At 44.6% G+C, this 23,721-nt stretch overlaps 1 protein-coding gene across 2 annotated transcripts; it reads left to right on the forward strand.

Moving 5' to 3' along the window:
• The first annotated feature begins 806 nt into the window (after positions 1-806).
• On the forward strand, positions 807-23,246 carry LPL (lipoprotein lipase). Of its 2 annotated transcripts, XM_024560945.3 has the most exons (10): positions 807-1,168; positions 6,554-6,723; positions 10,618-10,797; positions 12,080-12,191; positions 12,908-13,141; positions 14,278-14,520; positions 16,291-16,411; positions 17,119-17,301; positions 18,746-18,850; positions 21,324-23,246. In XM_024560945.3, coding segments are annotated over exons 1-10 (1,437 nt in total). In that variant the 5' UTR covers positions 807-1,080; the 3' UTR covers positions 21,325-23,246. The 2 variants fall into 2 exon arrangements, with proteins under 2 accessions (XP_024416713.1, XP_024416712.1); XM_024560944.2 differs by lacking the exon at positions 21,324-23,246 and having other exon boundaries at positions 18,746-18,854.
• Positions 23,247-23,721: the final 475 nt, after the last annotated feature.

Consider the following 23,721-nt stretch of genomic DNA (forward strand, 5'->3'; position numbering starts at 1 on the left):
CTTATTATTTTAACTGCATACCTCAATGCATCTTTGTTAATAGCTCTAATAAGATACAATTTACACACTATAAAGTTCACCAATATAAAGTGTGCAAGTCAATTTTTTAGCATCGAAACTTCTCCATACTCTCTCTCCTCTGCCCCCAGCTCCAGGCAACCACTAGTCTACTTTCTGTCTGTAAGAGTTGCCTATTTGTGGTGGATATTTTACAATGTGTCTTTTGTGACCAGCTTCTCCCACTTCACATAACAATACAGCGTTAGATTATTTGACCTCAATATCATGACTCTGAGAATAAAATGTTATACTCGCATTCTTTGATGAGTTTGGGTATAATTTGCATGAGGCAAAAATTAGAAACGAGGTAGAACAAGAGAGCTTTTCCCCCCCAGGTCAGCTAACCCATTTTGCCAATGCTAAATACCAGACTGTTCAGCACAAGCTACAGAACAGTGTGTGTTTATGGACCCTTAAATGGACACTTTCTTTAAGAATTCTGGGGAAAATAAACCCTGCAAGTCACAAAAGGATCCACCAAAAGAAGAGTGGGTTTAAGTTTGGACAAAATACAGTTTAACAGCTTAACTTCTCCTCGTTGGAAAACTGGTGATCGAGGAGTATTTAACATAAATCCATATAAACCCATATTTGGTGCTTGTACAGGGGGCCCTGGGGAGCCAGACCCTTAGGAAAAGCGAATAGGAAAGTCATAGAGAAAGCACGTTTCCCTTCTGCCCTTTCACCCTCTTCTCGCTGGCAGGGTTGATCTTCATTACGGTTTGCTCAAACATTTGGAAGTGAATTTAGGGCCCTCCTCCCAACTTATGATTTTATAGCCAATAGGTGATGAGGTTTATTTGCATATTTCCAGTCACATAAGCAGCCTTGGAGTGGAAACAGTGTCAGACTCGATTCCTCTTCCTCCGAGGAAACGTGCCACTTCTAGCTGCCCGGCTCTGTGCTTCGCCCCGCGCAGGACCCAGGCTCTGCCTGTTCCCGCCTCGGGCTCCGCGGCGCATCAGTCTGTCCGCGCTTCGGTCGGTGCCCTGTAGCTGCGACCGAGCGACAAGCCTCGAGATGCAGAGCAAAGCGCTGCTCCTGGTGGCTCTGGGCGTGTGTCTCCAGAGTCTGACCGCGCTCCGCTCAGGGGTGGCCGCCTCCAACCGTAAGTTTTGCGCGCAGACTCCCCTTCACCTGCAGACTTGGCCCAGCGGCCCCTTCCACGCGCCTGGAGAATGAGAAGGAGGGAGTGGGCAGGGGATTCGGATGCTCACCGAGGACTTGCCCAGCCCGCGCGCTGCTCGGAGAGGTCACCCAGGCGGGATCCGTGAGAGGCAGGGAGAGAATGCTCCCTCCGATCTCTGCGGGGGCCGCTAGCAGTTCCCGCGTTCCTGGGTTCCCGCGCTGTCCCCTCCGCGCCAGCTGAGGCCGCGTTCCCGGGCTCAGCTGGGAAGGGAAAGGGGCGATGAGAAGGGCGGGACAACGGAGGTGGGAGGAAGGGTCCAGAGGGCAGTGACCCGCAGTCCCATCCCGGCCCTGGAATGAAAGGCGCGCGAGCCAAGGTGACCCTGGGTAGGCTGTGGCTGCGACTGAGCTCCCGCCTGTGGGAGCGCTGGCAGAAAGTGGTCCCTTCTGGAGAAGCCGGCCCGGGGTGGGGGCGGGGGGAAGGGTTCCCTGCATCCTAGAAGCACTGGACACTCTCACTCTGCGTCGAGGCGGGAGTGGGGGACCGGGGACCCGCGGCGCGGAGGCCTGGAGACGCCCTATCTTTCGTGCGTCGGGACACGGGGAAGCTCTCCAGCTGCCACTCTTGCACGCTCGGCTTTTCTTAGCGCCCAACAAATCTAGCGACCCTCTTTGAAACGTGGGCTTGGGGGTTGCCAGGTTTGCATTGTGCCTCCTTACTGCTCCGCAGCCGTCCGCCAGCCAGGGTTGAAGCGTTGGAGGCCAGAGGCGAATTTCTTTACTGCCGCGGGGGTGGAGGTGGGGTGCGAGCCGGGCTTAGAGGGGAACAGGCGCTCAGTCCGAGACCTGCCCGCGATAGACGCAGCCTGCTTAACCTGAACCTAGGTCCCGCTAACGCAACAGCATCTAAAAGGATTAACTATTTGGTCTTACTGAAGCAACACAGAACTTACCTCTGTGTGTGTGTGTGTGTGTGTGTGTTCAATGATAAATAAAATACAGAAAAACAAAACAACCCCCCCCCCCCAACAGAAAACGGCAGCTGAAGCGAGAACTACACGGAGGTGGCGTTTTCTCTTCTCCGGGGGCGGTGCTTGGAAGTCCTTTCAGGCGGCACGTGCCGCTGGGGCTCAGGTTACCGTCGAGTTTGTCCACGACTTTTATTGCAGCTGAAAGTTTATTTCAGAACCGAGTTCTGTGAAGGAACATTTTTGCTAGGTTAAAAAAAGTAGATCCCACCAGAGCTGGATTGGCCAGAAAAGACACGTATCTTTCCTGTCCGGTGAGTTGGAGACACCAGAGGTTCAGTTAGAAAGTCTTAAACATCTTGTGTGGTGTCGCCCCCCCCCCCCCGCCCCCCACAGCGTTTAACGCGAGCGGAGATCAGATCGTAGGGCAGACGCCACATTCCTGTGTTTGACCAGTGCACCCCAGGGCAGTGTTCCTTCTCCCACAGACACACACAGGTGTGTGTCATCCGGGGAGCAAGTTCTTGCTAGGCTCGCTTAGAGGTGCAGGACCCCAACTTCCTGGGCTAATCAGTGTCGCCCCTCGGAGCCGGTCTCCCTCAACCCTGAAGGGGAGTTTGGATCAGACTCAGATTTCTCTCAGGCCCCTCTAATTCCTACCCTGCTTTACACGGACACAAGTGATTCATACATTAAATTGGGTTTTAACCAACACATGCTTTTCCTGACTGTAAATGCGTCGAGGAATCATTTTTAAGGAGACTTGAAATTACTGCCTGCCATCCTAGCCTCTCCCTATCCCCCTCCCCCGCCCTTTATATTGTGCCTCTCCCACCACAGCCGCTCTCTGCCCCTTTTCTCCCCAGAGGAACTCATCTGAGGATGCGGAGTTTCAGAGCAGGAAGGCGCAGGTGCGAGGGAGTGGTAGGCAGCACCTCCCAGCTCTGCCTGGGCTCAGTCACTCCCCAGTTCATTCTAGGAAGAGCCTGAGAGTAGGAGGCACCGCCCGCAGGCTCTCTGTTCTTGGAGGCCACCGGAAATCTCTGCGTGGCCTCCCCAGGAAACCCAAAGGACCAGGAGACCAGCATATGGGTCAGCGCTCAGCGGCTGAAGTTCTTTTTGACTGGTCACGGTGGATTCCAGGCCAACGTCTGAATTAAACACGCTGGGCGATGACAGCAAAATAGCAGACGCCTCTGGCAGAGCTTGGCACGGGGCTGACTGGTTAATAGCTGTATTGAAAGGTGGGAGTCAGGCACCGGGAGAAAGTTTTAAAGGAAAATTTTCACTTTCTTTCAGATGGTGTATTTTTAGCTCAGCCCTCCTTGCTTGCTTCATTCCTGGAGGAAAAATCGGGCTATACAGTTCACAACCTCTAATTTTACCAACATTTTGTGTATAAAAATGAAAAGCTAATCTGCTTGTTAAATAAGTCTGTATCGTCTGCATTGGAATATCCCAAAGGACCAATCAATTCAGTCAGATAGCAATATTGATTTTTTTTCCTCCTCACTGAACTTGTTTTTTGTTTTCACCAATTCATCTTGTTTCTTGGCATTCTGCAGAAGCTGCTTGAGTCAGTAACTGTGACCATCAGTCTTAGAGAGTAGACAAATTACCGATGAGGTCCTTTAGCAGTGTGACTGTGTGTGTGTGTGTGTGTGTGTGAGGGGGGAGAGAAAGTAGAAACTTCAAAAAGAATTGCATTATAATTGAGCTGGTGTTCCTCCTGTCTTCTTATAAATGTCAATCAAATTCATCTAATAACTGTGAGCTGCCTTTAGAATGTCTTTTCTGGGATGCTCTATGCTTTTCCTTTTCAGGAAGCAATAATATACCCTCTCTAAATTTATCCTTAAAGTGCTTTGACTTCTCTGCCTAATTTTGTCTCTGTGAGGTATTATCCACACTAAGATGAATTCTCTGTCTTTATGTGCACACTTAGAGTTTTAGCTGTCTGTTTAGGAATTTAGGAATAAAGATTACCTAGTCACAAAAGGCATTAACTTGAAATTTGCCTGGCCCCCCAGTATTTCCCCTTGGTGCCTAATAAGGACAGGCCTGATGGGGCCAGGCTGGCATGGCGGTGCTGATCTGATAAACTGAATTCAGGATGGAGGTTCTTATAAAGAAATACACCTTAGGTAGCTCCCTTTTTTTTACTATTCTAAGATGGCTCGAATTTCTAAAGAGACTTGGTAAAAGGTTCTTATCCCCTTAAAAAATATGTGCAGAGTCACTAATATCATTTCCATGTATGGAGACAGCAATTTCCTTAGTAACAATGAAGTCAAGTTAGTTCAGCTGCTGGCCAGGTGCAGCCCCGTGTGTGTTGGACAGCTACACGTACTGCCTGCCTGCCATTGGGATCCACCCTCCTCCCTGTCTCTACGTGGCCAGGTAGTTAAGTCAGGGCTGATAGAGGCTCGCAAAGCACAGTCTTCAGGAAGCTGAGGCATCCTTGAAGGGTTACAAATGCCTGTAGTGGGAAAATTCCTATCAGAATATCAGGAGAAGGTAAGACTGATGTTTGTGATTTCAATTGTAGGACTGAGACAGAATTGAAAACATCACACAACATAGAGGGTAGTATATTTTGGTCAAACGCTCCGTTATGTTTTCTGTAACTTACAATGAAAAATAATTTCCTTGGAAAGTGAAATAAAGGTCTCCAGATAAAAGTTTGCTTGAGAATGTATGAATTTCCTATTATTTTCCTTTGCAAGCTACACACCCAGCAACAAACCTTGGTTGTGGGAAATCGGAGCTCTCCCTGAGCTATTCAGACGATCTGACACAGGGTCTGCGGATTGAACACACTGTGTGTGTGTGTGTAAAGGCACAGAGCCAGCCTTAATAATTACAAAGAATATTCTTAACCATTTCAAAATCACTAGCAACACCAGGGCCGTCGTGTTGCACAATTCTAGGGAAAAATAGACTAAAAGCGAGTGGTGTTCTCCGGAGTTGTGCAAAGCAAGAGTCTTAAATATCAGTTTGGCAAATAGGTGGTGGGTGAGATCCGGCTGCCAGGGTTCAGATTATCCTGCTCTAAAAAGACTGCTAATCAAACATGTTAAAATAAGACCGGTAGAGAGGAGGCATGAGCTATTCGATGGGGAGAGATGTGGGGGAGGGAAACGAACTTAGCTTCAAGTTATCTAAAACACTTTCCAACAGTAAAAGAACTTCTTGCATATTGGAAGCAGAATCAGATTGAAAATGTACAATGTATTTTTTCCACTGTCAGATAAATAATAAGGCCACCAGAGTGCTTTCTGGTTAGGAAGGCAAAGGAAGTCCTGCATCTTCAAACAAGATGAGAAGCAGAGTGTATTTTTGATGGGTCAGTGAATTTCAAGTGCAATCTTACTATAGGAGATAAAAAAAACTTTAAATATCAATCTCTGATTTGAATAAATTAGAATGTTTAGGTTCTAGAGATTGTGTGTGTGAGTATGTGTGTGCGATCAACGTGCTACATAAATGACTCCCTTAGCAAGAGGTAACCACAAGAGTGTTGCAGGAATTTTGAAAAATAATTAAACAGGAAAAAGTTGGCCAGTCCTCAGATAAATCTATGATAAGTTTGGTCAGGTGCTTGTTATCCCATGCATGATAGATAGCATTCTTATTTTTATTTTTGACCTCACTTTTGCAATGTTCTCTAAAATCACAGATTTTCAGCTTTTGAATTGTGAAAAGAGAGGAAGTTTAGCTTCAGAAATTAGAAGTATTTCTATGCAACCTCAGTTAGTTATCTTCTGAAAGTTTTAAATAGTGAAATCTGAAATCTACAAGTTACTACATTTTTATAGCGAATGAACAGATTACTTTTGACTTGACAAGACATTAAATATTTTCCCATAATATAATTTCCCTTTGACTGTGTTTGCTTTGTAAAATAGTCTGATTTTATCTGCAATACAGTTTACTTCAGGTGTTCACTGTGACGTGATACGTACTGTTTATAAATACCTTGTGAAGATTTATCAACATTTAGATTTATTGTCCAGAGGGACAATAAAGGTTTTCTTTCTGTCCTTATTTGTTTTGGGATTACTTATGAAGAACCAAAGTGGATTCTTTCCCAAACCAGCTTTGCGGTAGGTTTTTAAGCTTTGACTTTGTGGGAGACTAAAGCCATAAGTGGGACAAGACATATTTGGGGAGAGAGTTAACCATGGTTCATACACCGCGCAAGTATTTCTGAGCAACCCGCTACGTGATTGTTGAAAGTATCCTGAACTGCTGTGTCCTGCCGCGGGCGTGGGGCCATTCCGTACAAAAGCTTCCGCGTGTCACCAGCTTTTCTTATTGCTAATATTTAAAAAAAATTATGCTGGTGAAAAGGAAACAATCTTCCAATCAACTTTCTATCCAATTTTCCTTTTCAGAAATTACAGGAGGAAAAGATTTTAAAGACATTGAAAGTAAATTTTCTCTAAGGACCCCTGAAGACACAGCTGAGGACACTTGCCACCTCCGTCCTGGGGTACCAGAATCTGTGGCTAACTGCCACTTCAACCACAGCAGCAAAACCTTCGTGGTCATCCATGGCTGGACGGTAAGAGAGGCTCTTTAGAGAGGAATGTATTGGGGTGCGCCCACGTCCCAACCAGCTTGCGCCAATTGTTGGGAACCCAGTGGTGGGCCTCCACATCCCCCACTTCTGCTTGTTTTCAGATGGCTTTGCTTTAAAGTTGAATGAAGGCAATTTGGGCTCAGGCCAGGACTGTGGACTATAAAGTCACAGATTCATGAGTACCTCCCCCAGGCCACATTGACCTTCACTTTACCTTGCGACCCCATGGGTGCTCTCCAACCAGCCATTCCCGTGAGGTGGAGAACGAGGCTTTGCTCAGCTGCAGAGCAGATGTAGTTCTCATTTTTGGGAATCGCTGGAAACTTGGCACGATCCTGGTTTGCCCAGCACGTCACCCGAGATTCTTTCCTAAGGAAGACAACCCATGAGAGTGAGTGGGTACTGGAGTGGAGTGAGGAGGTGTTCCTTCCAGGCCTGGTTTTTTGGTTCTCCAGCTCTGGGATGCAGATCAAGGACTTTCTCATCTCTGGGCCTCAGTTTACTGATCTGTAAGGCAAAGAGGTTGGCCTAGACATCCTGCCACTTCTGACATCGTCCAATTATAAACTTTAGGGAGCTTTTCCAGAGGTGAAAAAGGGCTAGCCAGCGAACTGTCATGCAAGAGGGTTAGACATGGTAAAAACTGCAGTTACATTTACTTGTAAAGAACATGAATAAACTAGTCCTTCCTAACTATGCCGGGTAGTCACTCTATGTGGTGCAGTTCTTACTTATGTGCTTCAGGTGGTTTTTAATAACTTCAATCCCCAGGGAGCAGATTTCACTGTTTATTAGGAAGGACTTCAGTAAAGTGGGTGGTTAAGGAGATATTTTCATTGCATCAGATTTTGCAAATACAGTAATAGATACTAAACTCTAATGCGGTGAATTAGCTAATGATTGACATGCCTCTATTCCCAACCATCACTGACAGCGAAGGACCGTTGCTAAAACTTTTATGGAGGTGAAGGCAACTTCTAATAGAATTTACATGGAAGTTTATTCTAACAAAATATATCTACTTACTAGAGTTAATATAGTAAATTAAATATCTTTTGATAAGTATACATATTCAAATTCCTAACATACATCATTTTATATTCCAGAAGATTTAAATAGGAAAAAGTAATTGATGGTGGTTTAGAGGTTGTCTTTAGAACTTGGTTTTTAATACTTTTCAAAAAAGTTTAAACTTAATAAGCATCCATATGACAGGAATAAATTGAATATCTCACACCACTTATCCCTGAGAGAGTTTTATACTTTAGGCATTTTTTAAAAACACATTTTCTTTCTTTTTTCTCATACTGAGATGACACAACTAACCCCTTCTCAGGGCATGGTGCCGTTTTCCTCACCGGTGCCCCTGTCCCCTCAGCCAGTTTGTGCTCTTCACCTTGAGGTCCTGACCTTTTGAGAGCCTGGGCTCAGGGGCTTGGCCGCTGGCTGGGGCTGAGCATCCCTGCAGGGAGCTGCCTGTTCTGCACAGCCAGCCAGCCTGGATTGAGCTCGCCTCAGCGAGCTCCCTGGCGGCTTTGGCTGGAACTCCTGGTGCATGTGGCAAGGGGGGCTTCAGTTCGGCTGTGTCTCTGCTAATAAAAAATTAAAAAAACTGGCACTGATTTAAAGACGATCAGAAGAAAAACCTAGAAAATAATACCTTTCCAGAGTTGAAGAAGGTGGGGACTTACTTGGGTTTCCCACCCCTTTTGGTTAGTTACAGTATATATGTTGAATTGAAAAGGGAGGATTAGGTTAGTTGATAGGCAGTTAATACAAGGATCAGTCACATAGGAGTAAGTTGGGTTACTTGCTGTTTGGCAGGTTGCCTCATTGGCAGGTTGGAAATACTGATAGTACAGAAAATTACAATAGGGCCTAACAGCAAACCAGTTTCCTGCCTAGTCTGGGGTAAACTGCTCAGCGACTCAAGGGCTGAGGACTAAGTGAGGAGGTTCTGCAGCTTTGTTGTGAGAACCCAGAAGGAATGCTGAGTGTGCAGGGGCGCAGGGCACATCTCAGAAGACGATTGGACACGGCTGTGCTGGAGCTCTGCCACCTGCCTTAAGGACAGGGTTTGCATTGTGTGCAGGAGGTCCTCGCCCCTGGCTGAAAGGAGGGCTTCACGTTACTTTCTGAAGGAATGACGTCGTTTTCTCTTGAGAGGCAGCTGCTCAGGGTGGCCCCCAGTCTCGGATGGAGGAGAACGGGGCAGGACCAATGTCTCAGGGTTTCATGTGAGGCGGGTGTTCTACGGGTTCTCTCGAAGACCCAGGCTGCACCCAGACTTGAAGGAGACTCGCTGGGACATGTTCAAAGATGATTTAAGGAAGTCCCTGACGGGCAAACATCACTTTTGTACTTTTTCTTCTTTGTTTTGTTTTCCCACTTAAAATACCCACAGAGTTGGGATTTTACCACTGCAAGTAAATCGGAAACCAGATGGACCCGAGAGGAAATTTATGAGGTGGAGGATGACTTTGAAGCCCCCCGAGTCTGTCCCCTTTGAAGGTGTCAGTGAGGTGCAAGCAGCGCCCACGCTGTTCATAGAAGTAGTGAGTGAAGAGCTGGGGTTGGAACCAAGGTCCTGAGCCTCAGGCCTGCTTTCTCCTATCACGGAGCAGTGACGGGGCAAAAGATTGCGCAGCTTGTTAGCGTCAGGAGGGAAGCGAGCCATCGTGTTTAGATCGTTTAGTCTAGAAAACAGACGAAACGAAATGGAAGCGTAAGTCTGAAAGAATCTGCCACGTAAATCAAAGTTCCGAATGATGTTTCCTTTTGTTTCTGTTAGAATTCCTCTCAGAAGGTGAAAGGTTTTACAGGGATCCCCTGAAAAGCTGCCGTGCACGTGGATTTCAGAATCCTCTTTGCTGAGGACATGGTGTCTAACCTTTACTCTGGCTACAATATGATCTGCTCTCAGGCCATGTTAAGGGCGGGTAGATTCGGGAATTTAAACCAGGTTGTTGCCGTGTGCAGGTTCATGGCAGGGTGGTGTACAGTTGGTAATCTGCAGTTTTTAAAATGTGTTTCTACTGTTCCGAAGCGTGCAGCTTTGCACGGGGCCCAGTGTCTACATAAACAGAGTTAATCTGAGGGTCCCGTAGTTCTTTTGACTTCGAATTTTGGGGCCTTTTTTTTTTTTTTTTTAACAAGAAACAGAGAATTACTGTTGGTAGTCTGCTTACCTCCGAGCAGGACCGATCTAACAATTAGGGGAATCTGAGCATCACACTTCACTAATTTCCACACTGATAATGAAGAATTCGAGAGACTTATGAAAAAGTCTGAGCGAAGTTGATCATTTTCTTATGTATTAAGAAAGAGATTGCTAAGCAAATGTACCTTCTTTTGGGAGAGATTAGCATGTTTAAAAGTATTAGCATGTTTAAAACTATTTTTTTCATTAGCACATCAAATGTTGTATGTGACTCTTTATATGAAAAAAAGGGCATTTATAGCTGCTAAAACAATTCTGTTGGGACACATTTATTAGCCTAATGGATAGTACTGAAATGGATTTTTAAAAATAAAGATAGTCTGAAACTCTGCTGCAAAATTTTAACTTGTTCAGATCGATCTTTTCTTTTAATACCATGAATTATTGGCATTTTCCTGAATTCATAAAATGTGCTGTTAAAACTGAAAGCGCGGTAAGCCGCAGTCTGCCACCCCTGAGCTCAGCATGCCCTTCCGTGGGCACCCTCAGGCTTGTCCCGGGAGTCTGAGCAGTCTCTCGTGTGCTTTGGTTCTTCTGTCTGAGCCTACGGGTTTCCTTGTGGGGTTGTTTTCCCCGCTTAATCTAGGTATAGTGGGCTGCCATATCTGACAAGTTGCAGGTGGGGATTTTAAGAAAGCTTGCATTGTCCTCTTCAGGTGACAGGAATGTATGAAAGTTGGGTGCCCAAGCTTGTGGCTGCCCTGTACAAGAGGGAACCTGACTCCAACGTCATCGTGGTGGACTGGCTGTTGCGGGCCCAGCAGCACTACCCAGTGTCCGCGGGCTACACCAAGCTGGTGGGAAAGGATGTGGCCACGTTCATCAACTGGATGGAGGTAAGACTGGGGGGAGGGGCCTTATGTGTCCAACACAGATCTGTTGGCTAGAGCTGGACAAGTGGCTGGTCTTTGTTCCTTTCACTTGGATGTAGGTGTTTTCTGGGGCAATTCAAATCTGCAGGATGGACACTGGCATTATTTTTTATCTAAAAGCAGCATTATGATAAGAATGATAAAACTATAAAGCCAAGGTGTGGTCCTGCCCTGCTCTGTACTTTGATATTTTCATAGTGAATAGATTTGCTGGGACCAAGAACTAAGTGGGCAGAACAGAGAAAAGCTTAGTATTTCTGGGCACAGGGAAGATGTCCTGTTCAGGCCATTCCTTCCCTATCAGTTGGCTGGCACGTGCAATTTTATCCTGGCTCCGACCCATTAGGATACTCATCTCCTCGATGAAGACATTAATAGTACTTATTCCTTAGAGTGCATTAAAGGCCCATATTTTTGTTGAGCGTTAGGGGAAGGATGGAGTTGAGCTAGGAAGAACGTGGCAGGGATAGTCTATAGGATGTGAGGTGGCCCAGGGTCAGGAGTTCCAACTTAGCTGCCAGTTTTACCTGCACGACTCCCTGAGACCATCCTCTGAAACCTACCTTTGGAAGGTTTCTTGGGGCTGAAAGGAAGCTAATTCTCTGACAGGGCCAAATTACTGAAGTCAGATGCTTGGAGGTAAACAATAAGTTATGTTTATTGGACTAACCCTTAAAAGGTTGACTATTGACTCTTTTGCTAACCAGGAACATGAACTTGGGCAAATCAGATCACCTCCCTGGCTTCTCATCCCATCTGTTGAAAGAGGAGGCTGGACCCTATGTGCCTGCGTTCCCTTGCCCTGTAACATTTCCTGATTTTTAGTGCTTGCTTGGCTAACCTCCAGGAATAAAGTGATGCAGGGCATTTAGAGTAAGAAATAATGGGTTAAAGTTAAATTTGTGTGTGTGTATCTATACACGTACATATATCTATATTTAAATCTACACGTGCATATAGATTCATGCAGATATTTTCAGATGTATGGAAGTTAAGATTTCTATACATTTAAATTTCAGATGTATTGAAACACTTTCTAAATCAAATACATAGTTAAGGAAAGAGAAAGGTCTCAACAGTAGAGTGTATGTCTTTCTTACCTGTAACACAAAATTTAAGTTAAGTAAAATTAGTTTCCAGTATTGCCAACATGTTGAAACAATATTTATATTCATTTTACTTCTTTTATCTTTGATCTCTTGCAAAGAACCCTAAGAGCCTTTTTCTTTTTTTCTTTCTTCTGAAGGAGGAATTTAACTATCCTCTGGGCAATGTCCATCTCTTGGGATACAGCCTCGGAGCCCATGTGGCGGGCATTGCAGGAAGTCTGACCAATAAGAAGGTCAACAGAATCACCGGTAAGAAAGCAGTGCCATTTCTCTTATAAGAAAAGAGTCGAGATGCCTGTCATCCTGAAAGAGAGTGAGAATGTCTGTCAAATGCCCATACGTGTGTGTTCTTCTGGGTTTGCCCAGCCACTTGATTATGTCACGGGAGGGCTTTTTTCTGCAGTGAGACAGAATATTGGCCCTTGCTCTTGTGGGCAGGTCTCCTGGCCGAAGAGAAAGAGAGCAGAGATAAGCGCAGAGAGCCCACCGGCGTCCCTCCTCCTTTCACCCGGGGCTTTGCTAGTGCTGCCCACGTGTCACCCCTCCCGTCAAGACTGGGAAAATGGAAAGGACCACAGCCATTTGGGAACAGGAGAACACTCACCTGGGCCAGTGGTAGTAGATGGTTTGGCACATGCAGAGGGGAAGGAAGAACCTGCCACTGATGAAGGGCCTCTCACCAACTTCAAAAATAATTTACGAAAGGAAATCAAGTCATCCTGTGAATATTTCTAATTCATGATTAGTTTAAGAGACTCAAATTCCATTTTAGAAGGAGCTAAGCCTACTTTCCTAACCCCCAGTAATTCAAAGATCCAATCACTATTGAAGAAGAAGTAATAAGAATCTGTGAGGCTGCCAATTCTGTTCAAGTGGTGAGCAATGGAATGCTAAGGTGATACTGGTGGAGACTGAGAACAGTAGGAAATTAAAGATCTCTGAGGCTTTTTTTTCCCCCCACGAAGGCCTAGATCCAGCTGGACCCAACTTTGAGTATGCAGAAGCTCCAAGTCGCCTTTCTCCCGATGACGCGGATTTTGTAGACGTCCTACACACATTCACGAGAGGGTCACCTGGCCGGAGTATTGGAATCCAGAAACCAGTGGGGCATGTTGACATTTATCCTAATGGAGGCACTTTTCAACCAGGCTGTAACATTGGGGAAGCTATCCGCGTGATTGCAGAGAGAGGCCTTGGAGGTAAATACGATTTAGAAGTTAATGAAATGCGAGTTGTGTTCTTAACTCTTTTTGGCTCAGTGTCAAACCATTCTCCATGAATATGTCATTTTAATATGCACATCCAGCCAAGTTACGGCTCAGATGAAGTGCCAGGTTCAGCACGATCCCCCTCCGGTGGTCAGTCAGGTGTTTCCTCTCTCATGCGTCCTGCACTCACAGCGCAAAGGCAAGACGGGTGCGGTTTAGACAGGGAGACCCCACTGCCTTCTAGCAGCATAAATGCTCTCTGGCCACCTGCTATCATACTTGGAACACAGTTGCAAAACAAGTAGAGTTATTTTGGATTTACAACTTTTAAAGTTAACAAAATAACTTTAGAGTTATTTTGGATAAACAAATCACCATTCTCTAACAGAAAATGTTCTCAAATTTTAAGAAGAAAATACAATATTGGCTTAGTAATTGCTTTAATAATTGTGGTAGCTTGTGTTTAATGTATTATTTTTGTAAGGGAACTTTGCGTACTTTGTGGACAGTGGGACGCACCTGTAGATAATATGCTCAGGACTTTCGTGTACATTATAAAACTTAACACATCATGGTCCTATTTTCAATTATTATAAAAGTTTATAGAAATAGATACATCCTTATAACATTGATGATTATTTCTATGCTTCATTTAATGTAAAAATCACTAGTAGTAACAGAACCCTAGAATTTTATGTAGCATCTATGATAAAATAACAGTTATTTAATAATTATGCTCTTATGATGTGGTTTCTAGAATTATGTTTCTAGAAGCATCTGGAAGCATCTAGAAGATATGCTTTAGATATGAAGCATATAATAAAACTGGGCGAAGTCAACTTCTGCCTTGGATGTCTCTTATTATAGCTTCCTACACATACAAGTGTAAGACAGCGGTAAAGCCACAAGTTCCCTGTACATTCGCAACTTTGACATTATTGGAGGTAGGTGAGAAGCTGCCACCAATAATACTTCCTTATGTAGAACATACAACCAAAAAGTCATAGGACTAGATCCTGAGGTCATTTGATTCTTAACACCACACCTAAGCTCTTTTGGACGTGCTGGGTGAGGCACGCATTGAGGACTCTACAGAGTTGAAGTTCTCTTTGCTTCCCCTTCCCCAGATGTGGACCAGCTCGTGAAGTGCTCCCATGAGCGCTCCATTCACCTCTTCATCGACTCTCTGTTGAATGAAGAAAACCCCAGTAAGGCCTACCGGTGCAATTCAAAGGAAGCCTTTGAGAAAGGGCTCTGCCTGAGCTGCAGAAAGAACCGTTGCAACAATGTGGGCTATGAGGTCAACAAGGTCAGAGCCAAAAGAAGCAGCAAGATGTACCTGAAGACTCGTTCTCAGATGCCCTACAAAGGTAAGCTGAGACTGCCGTAAACAGGAAAACCAATCTGATCCTGTTTTCTTTTTCTTTTTTATCATGCTCATTGCATCACACACACTGATGCTGTTCATTGCAACAGAGGTGATAAAAGGATGTTACTCAACACTGAGCCCCCACTTGTGTGTTTGTGGGTAGAGAGGGACTTGTGCTGATCCACTTTGCTGAAGCTCTGACTTCCCATTGCTAGCAAGGCCCAGGGCACACCCGGCCCTGCCCTATGGGGCAGCCCTGCTGGCCCCCTTCTCTGTAATGTGGCCATTAGCGTGCACCAGCCCGAGAGTACCAGGCTCCGAGCTCATTTGGAACCATCCATCCAGAGTCAGCACACTACGGCCCATGGGCTGCATCCAGCCCACCACTGGTTGTTGTAAATAGGGTTTTATTAGAATAAAGTTTCTTGCATTTGTTTCTGTATTGGCTGAGGCTACTTTCCTGGGACAGAGACCGTGTGGCCTACAAAGCCTAAAATATTTATATTTGGCCCTTTACAGAGAAAGTTTGCCAGCTCCTAAAGTTTGCTTTAAGTGAAGGCAAGAACCACCTCTATTTTAAAATATAACTATTTCTGGGAGGGAGAATATACCAAACCTCCTGAGGTACTTCCATTTCATTATGAATTTGTTCTCTCTTGAATTTCAAGCATGGCAGCTTGCTTGGAACAAGACCTGCAGGAACTGAGGGGAGACAGGAGAGGAGATAAGCAGATACCTGGCCAGAAGGCTAACGTCAGGAGGGCTGGCTGACGTGGAGTCAGTGGAAATGCAAGGGAAAGGAAGATATTAAAGAAAAGTTCCCCATATTTATATGGTTCTATGTATCTGGTAGAGGCATCTGTTTGTCAGGTGCTTTGTGACAATTGCTAAAGGTGCATTTGGTGACCCAGAGGTGTGGAGCACCTCTAATCAAGGATTGAATTAGCTTGTAAGTCATGAGAGATCCCTCAGTCTCCCTGACTCCTCAGAACGAGGACGTGTGTGTGAGGTATAGAGGAGCCCCAGGTGCTCTGCCTTTCCCATGCCCTTGTCTTCTCCCCCATCCCATCTGCTCAGGGCTTTTGGTAGAGATGGGCTGAGCAGGGAGGAGAGGTTCAAGTTCAGGTACCTGCCTCCAGAGGCTGTCTCCCACACAGGACGCTTTAGGAGCTGACGGTCTGTACAGCCTTGCTGGTGGTACAACAAGACAAGTTTTATTGTGACACTCTGTGCTAGACGATGCGGGGACAGAGGATGAGTGTGATGCTCTGAGCCCAGGGAGCGTAAACACAGGGTAGGGAGGCCAGACAGACCCATGAAACATGAAGAGGCATAGTCACAGACACTGACACAGTAACAAACGTCAAACATGCTCGGTATAGATGCCAAGGGACCGGCTGGCCAAGAAAGAGGTGGAGCTCATGTAGAAAGCATCCTGGGAAGTGTGGCCTCTTGATGTCCTCTCCTTAGTGCCCATCAAAGATGACTGCTTTCTGGGACTGCTAGGCAATTCAGACACACCTGGATTTTCCCTACCCACCACAACCACACTTTTCCGAAAGGGAGTAGAACTCAAGGTTTGAATTGCCTAGTAGCGGACACTCTACAGACACGAAGAAACCTTTATAAGCCGCACCGACTGTCCTGAGTGAACACTTCCTGCTTGACCCCTAGCGAAATCCAGTCTGTGGTTCTGAGTTGCCTGCTTCTTGGGGGGCTGTGGTGTTTTCATTAAGGCTGATGAGCACTTGCTTTGACTTTCTCCCTACAGTCTTCCATTACCAAGTAAAGATTCACTTTTTTGGGACCGAGAATGACAGGCAGACCAACCAGGCTTTCGAGATCTCTCTGTACGGCACCGTGGCCGAGAGCGAGAACATCCCTTTCACCCTGTGAGTAGCGCTCAGCCTGACCTCCCCCACGTGGGCTTGTCGCGCACTGCCACCTGCCCGAACCATTGGTCTGAGGAACAGGAGAGGAGTAAGCCACGGAGAAAAAGAAATCTCCAAAAGAATTTTAAAAAGCTGAATGGCAAAAATGTCCATTACAGCGGTGCGTGTGATAGCATGGGCTGGAAACGAAGTAAACGTCCGCGCAACGCTGAGGCCGCGGTTAAGTGAGCTCGGATTTAACCAATCAGCACCATCGATCTATCCCCTAAAAACTAGGACTACATAAAGCTAGGTAAAACAGGGCAAGACTGGAAGGTAAAATATGAAGTGAACAAAGAAAGAACAGAGAATTATATGAGCACCGTGATTGTTACGCAAGAAACACATGTTCACATATAAATGCCAATTGAAGGAGAATCTATGAAAGTAATGTCTCTGAATAATTGGTTAATGGATTTTTTCTCTTAAAATTGTATTAAATAGTTCATATTGTTAGGATAAAAGTTAGAATTGATTAAAGGGGCGGAGCTATCTTTTGAGATACACTAAATGCCATTGACATTCATCTTGAGTATTTTGTTGGACATTTTTTGCATTTTTAAAATACCTTCCAAAAAATAAAACTCTTTCCATCTTGGGAAGAAGAAAAGGGGGGGAAAAACCCTTGATTCCGAGAACTAACCAAATTTGTTGATTTCTGCATTCAGGCCCGAAGTTTCCACAAACAAGACATACTCCTTCCTCATTTACACGGAGGTGGACATCGGGGAGCTGCTCATGTTGAAGCTCAAGTGGAACAGCGACTCGTACTTCAGCTGGTCCGACTGGTGGAGCAGCTCTGGCTTTGCTGTTGAGAAGATCAGAGTAAAAGCAGGAGAGACTCAAAAGAAGTAATTGCATTTATTTTTCTCCATTCCCTTTAGACTTCTCTCTAACATCATTACCTAGAGATAGCACTTCTGGAGCCTTCCACACTCAGGTGAAATTTTAATAAGCTTCGTCATTAAAACTGTGTCCTCTAGTAAGTGAAATGAGTCAGACAGGAAGATGAATACCATGTGATTTCACTTGTATGTGGAATCTGAAAAAACAAAATAAGCAAACAGACAAAACAATCAGACTCATAGACACAGAGAACTAACTGATGGTTGACAGATGGGAGGGCGCTTGGGGGGCTGAGTGAAAAGGGGAAGGGGTTAAGAAGTACAAATTAGCAGTTAGAAAATAGTCCCGGGGATGTAAAGGACAGCACAGCTTTGGGAATATCGTCAGTAACTGTGTGGTGCCAGGTGGGCACTGGACGTATCGGGGGAATCACTGCCTAAATTATGTAAATGTTTAACCGTTATGCCGTACATCCGAAACCAATATAAAGTTGAATGTCAACTGTAATCTAAAAATTTAAGAAAACGGTATCAGCTAGATAATTACACCTGTGTATTTTTTGTGAGAGTGTTCTTTAACTGTCATACTAGGAAAGTAGTAGTATTTCTGAATTTCATGGAAAGATGACATGAGCCCCTATTGGTCAGAGTTGTGAGCGACAGCTGACAGGAAAAGTCAGGCATCTCAGCTTCTCACGGTGCACAGCTTCTTGCTAGCACAAAACAATTATGGAAAGAACCTCAGGAACCTCAGAGATGTTACTTTGATGTTCTAAGACTAGAACTAACCTCTTCAAGAAGGATGAGATGCCAAGAGAATCTCACCCCGTCTCCCCAGGCCCACCCCACACATATCTATAAAATGAATTGCGTAGAGAACCCCATAGGATTGAAAACTTTTTTACTAAATGGACAGGGATTTTGCAACTACAGTGTTACTATAATACTATTAATGCAAATATGATGTTTTAAATCAATATCGATGAGTTATTATTTCTCTTTTGTCATTTTCTTTTATAACAAATAAAAAAAGAAGGAGAGGTTGTGGCCGGAGAAGCAGAGCCCCGGTTTCTCTAGCAGAGCCTGCGGGGCGGCTGGTTTGCGAAGCCCGGAAGGCACACACTCGGGGGTGGGGAAATTGATCTTGCATCATCTCGTGGTGAGAGCCTTGTGATTTCAAGGCCACTCCAGGCTCTTTGTATGAAGTTTAGATTGATTAACCGGCTTTATTGCTGAATGGTGGGTTGGGCCCTCAAATAACCAACCCTCTGACTCCGAGGTGTTGCTGACCGGAATGGCCTGAGTGTCAACAGTTAATTATTGAAAATATCAAAACAGTTAATTAGATGGATCACGTGGGGTTTAAACAGCCCTGCCCCGACCACCCACCTTTGAACTGCCTTTTTCATTGTGCCACACGGCGTGTTCACATCCATGTTTTTCCTCCCAGGGTGATCTTCTGTTCCCGGGAGAAAGTGTCTCACCTGCAGAAAGGGAAGTCATCTGTGGTGTTTGTGAAGTGCCACGAGAAGTCCCTGAATAAAAACTCTGGCTGGTGAGCATCGGGGCGGAAGCTGCCGGGGTCCGTGGGCTGCTGCGTGCGGGGCTCCGCACCCAGAACTGCAGGCCGTGCTGACTCCTCCCGGAGTCTTCCTGGCCCTTCCACGTAGACATCAGACTGGTCCATGTGCTTCGGGCAGTACTTGTTCTTTTATTCTGTCTCTTTCTGGTCTTCCTGCCAGCTCTGACCTCCATCCCTGGCACACTTTTTAGATTTTATTTTACTTCTTGAGCAACCACGAAATCTTCACTGGTGCTTCCCCTGCACAGCATTCCGGCTCTCTTGAGGATCCTGCATGCAGAGCCTGTGGCACACGTGAGCAGTCTTGTGGCTGTGGGTGCAGCTCCTCCTGGGGCGTATCCAGGAGAGCACAGCAGCAGCTGCAGCCACATAGTCCTTCTATGATGTTCCAAGTGCCAGCTGACTTGGGGGCAGAGGGCCCAAGGGGTAGCCACCAAGCATCCATCTTAAAACTCCAGAGGTGGGGAGTTAGTGGAGGTGGAGTGTAGGAGACGGTTCTCATTCTCTTTTCCATCTCAAAACGGCTTCCTGGCTCTTCCCTACTTGACCTTTCAGGCTAATCCGTGTGGCAGCTGTCAGCTGAATTTTTCCAGAGCGTCAATACTAAGTGGAGACTAAGCATGTGATTTCCCCATCCCTTCCTGACTTGCTGCCCTAGGCCCCTTCCATTCCTCCACTCGTTCCCCTGCCAGGTGCCAAGGGCTTGTGAGAGGCAGGTAGAAAGGAGAAAGCTTACATCTTGTCCTACAAGCCAGGGATGCAAGAAACAGTTGGGAAGGCTGTTCACAATGTTATCTGCAAACAGAAAAAGCAATTGTTTTTGGTTTGCCTTCTCCCAGTTCCATTTGTGGACAAAAGTACAGAATAAGAGTTGCCTAAACTCATTAAAGACCCTTTTAGAAAGACCCTAAAGAAAGATTTCTTTCATTTTCAATTTATATTTTATATTGTAAGTTATCATGGATAATTATGGGTTATGGATAGATTAGAAAAAAGAGGCAAAAAGAAAATAAAATCATATGACTCTATGGCCCAGGGACAACCCTAGGTTAACGTGTTAAATACAGGCAGACCTCGATTTATTGTGCTCCCTGGATACTGCATTTTTAACACATTGAAGGTTCGTGGCCAAGGTCCCTGCATTAAGCAAGTCTATTGATTCTACCTTCCCAACAGGTTCAGACAATGGTTAGCAATCTTTAGCAAGAAAGTATTTTTAATTAAGGTATGCGCATCATTTTTTAGACATAATGCTATTGCACACTTAATAGACTACAGTATATTGTAAATTTTCTGGGCTCCGAGAAACCAAAACATTCGTGTGACTCACTTTAATGTGACACTTGCTTTTTCGCAGGGGTCTGGGACCGAGCCTGCAGTATCTCTGAGATACACCTGTGTGTATTTGCAGGTTTTCTCTATGCATGGGTCATATTTATATATTTTTATTATTTTACAAAAATGGAATCATGGCCTATGCACTTCGAGAGCAAGGTGGAGCCGTCTGGATGGAGGACATTCCCGCAGGACACTCAAGGCAAACTTGAAATGGGGAATGTTACCGGCACTGAGCCAGGCAGAGGAACCGAATTCTTATTTTAGCGGAGACTTTCACTAAGAGGGTCTTCACTTTGTTCTTCCTCATCTCAAATGTGAGGCAATTCCACATTTGCTCCAACTCTTACAAAGGGACTCCTATACCTGGGTTTATGTCACATAAAAACATACACAAATGCACACGTACACATACATTCTCCCAAAATTATTCACAACTTTAAATCTATATGTCAATGTAAAAAAAAAGAAAAAGAAAAGAAAAGAAAACAGCCCCACATTCGGAAAGAACACCATTTGTTTATAAGGTATTTCTGGTTGTACTACTTATAGGTTACAAGAATTTACTTGAGAAAGTCTAGTGATACATTCTTCGTCTAGTTATAGGATTACTGAGACAACAGATACTCAGACAGCTTTTTAAAAAAATGCATCTGAACTTTATCTAAGAGGTAGTTATGAATCAGATTAATAAGCTTCTGCAGTTTCCTTGATTAAATTAATCAGACAAAAGCTTTTCTTTCTCTTACCTTCTGACATAACTCTTTAGAAGTCTCATGCCACAAGAAAAAAAACCCAAGCATTTCATTTGGCAAGTTTTAGAAGTAATATATCTTCCTAAATTTCGAAATCATTTGGTTTAGTCTTCTGAAAATGATACGCTTTACTGGGACATGGCTAAGTAGAGGTCGGTGTGCCTGTCCTTTCTAGGAACCTGCCACTTTCTCTGGCCCTTTATCCACATGGGCTTATTCTCACAACTTCACTCCGAACTTGCAGTTGAAATCCTTTTCCTCCTGAAGTGGTGGGGGAGGGGAGGGGGTTATAAAACTCTAAGCAGATAATAAATCTCCCTTCCTTCTCTCTCGCTCTTTTTTTTTTTTTTCCTCAGAAACTGGGCAAACCTACAGAAGGAAGAACAGCACATGAATTCTGTGAAGAAGGAAGTAACTTTTACAAAAGATGCCCAGAGCTTTGGGTGGTTAAAAGTGAATTTTCCTGAGTATTAATCCCAGCTATCCTTGTTAGTTATTTTAAGAGACAATCTCAAATACTAAAAAGTGGCTCATTCAACTTGAGGAGTACAGTGGCCGAATAGCACATCTCCCAACATTAAAAAACAGCAGGTATGAAGAGCACTGCATTTTGTCCTTTGAGAAAGAAACAAGAATTGTCCAGGCCGCGGTAAAATAATAAAGCTGCTTCATGTGATGTGTTTAGCCATAGCCTACGATTGATTGGAACCTCCTATTTCCATTGGAATTCTGCATTCTCTGGATTGATACATTCTCAAAGTTCACTCCAAGTCTGAGTATAGAAGCTATTCTTTTCTGGCCTGAGTTCAACCCATTTCCTGACTGGTCTAAACACCTGCCTTGTTGGAATGGTTCCCCTCTTGTCATTGGAAGCAGTTCAGGAGTGAGCCAGGAACCAGTGGTTTGGAGTGAGGAAGGGAGAATGGAGTTGAACTGAACCTTTAAACACTCTCTGTGGTTGGTTGCGTCATAACTAAGTTACAAATTAAAGGAGATATGAAATTTAGAACAATTAAATCTTAATAGGCTTTACAGTTTATTGCTTAATCTCTTCCTTCCTTTTCTTGCTTTGTCTCAAAGTTACATTTTAACACCGCTCCCTCGGGAGGTGTTAACAGGAGCCTGTCATACTCAGCTGACACATAATTTTAGTTATGGAGAAAGAAAGTGACCCCATAACTTTCGTACCAGATTTTCAAAACTGTGTTCACCGATTTGAAGTCATTTACTATCCAATGGTTCCTACTCAGTCTCAGGCCTATCTTGGTCACTCTCCAGTCACACTTGGAGTGTGTCTCTGTTTTCCCTGGTTCTGATAAGAAAACGTGTTCGAAGTCGAATTTTGCACCACTCAAAGGCCTACAAATTTTAGACAAGGGCTGTTTTTACTAAGTAGAGAGATGGAAAAACCACTGGGACCTATTCATAAACAGCGCTTAAACCCTTGTGGGCAATGGAAAGAATCCTCAGTTGCCACAGCCACATACAACGTCATCAGAGTAGCTGTTTTTAACAACGAGTCAGGAGTGAGTGAGCAATTGCTTATAATCTGGATCTCCTGTGTTCAGAATGCTTTTCTATATAATTAATATAAAACTATAAAGAAGTCAAATATGTCAGAGGCTGTTGCGGGGAACCCAGACTGTGAACGCGTTGCGGGCGCCCACACACACACACACATCCACAGAGAAAGCCCCGCCTGTGCGCTGATCACTCAGCGCCGCTTGGAAGGCGGACGCTGAAAAGGTGTGGGGGGTTGTTGGCCCTTCCTCTGAGGGGTATGGCTGTGCCTGAGCGGAGCAGGATGGATGCTGGGTCGACATCAGCCAGTTTGGCAGGAATTCTCTCTGAAAATAAAATGTGCGATGTGTGGTTGGCATTCTCCCTTTTTGCTAATTCATTAATTTTCCGGATTTGGGTTTTGAGCGAGGGTGCATAAACGTAAGAACATGCGAATCAAATCAGTGTATGGCCCTGGAAACTCTGGCTTCTCTAGACTTCACTACAAATTCTATATCATCAGTGCTTTGGCTCTACGTGTTATTTATTGGCTGTAAATACGTGTGTGTACGTGTAACGGGGTTGTACATAGCGGGAGGTTCCCACGCGATCTGCATTTCTAGATGCGCGGTGCTGACTCTGTCTGTGTCTTCATCAGTGACGGTCCTGCTGGGCCACCTTGCGCTGATGAAGTAATGCAATAAAATGGGCTTTCAGAAAAAACAAACTTACTTAACTATGTGAAGTTTTAATAAAATTGACAAAATTTTATTACAACACTAAGTCATTATTTTGTATTATTTTAGTCCCCTAAAATAGAAATTTATTCTTAGGGCAGATTCATTCAGCACATTTTTACTGAGTAACTGCTATATTTACTAAAAAAAATATGGCTTCTAAAAATAACAGTACACATTATATGTATTTTTTGTATTTACATTTGTACAGGGTCTTAGAGATACTTTATTCACTTATTTGCCAAACAATCCCCTATGATCCATTTTTACATGGCCCACAAGCTAAGGATTTTTTAAAAATGATGTTTTATTTTTCAATTACAGGTGGCATACAATATTATATTAGTATTAAGTGTACAACATAGTGATTAGACATTACGTAACGTCCAAAGTGGTCACCCTGGTGTTTTTGTGCCCACCTGGTGCAACGATACTGGCCGTCTCCCCTGTGCGGCACTTTACATCCCCGGGACTGTTTGATATCTGCCAATCTGTACTTCTCAATCCCCTTACCCCT

The sequence above is a fragment of the Desmodus rotundus genome, chromosome 9 (assembly GCF_022682495.2).
Source record: "Desmodus rotundus isolate HL8 chromosome 9, HLdesRot8A.1, whole genome shotgun sequence".
Classification (NCBI taxonomy): domain Eukaryota; kingdom Metazoa; phylum Chordata; class Mammalia; order Chiroptera; family Phyllostomidae; genus Desmodus; species Desmodus rotundus.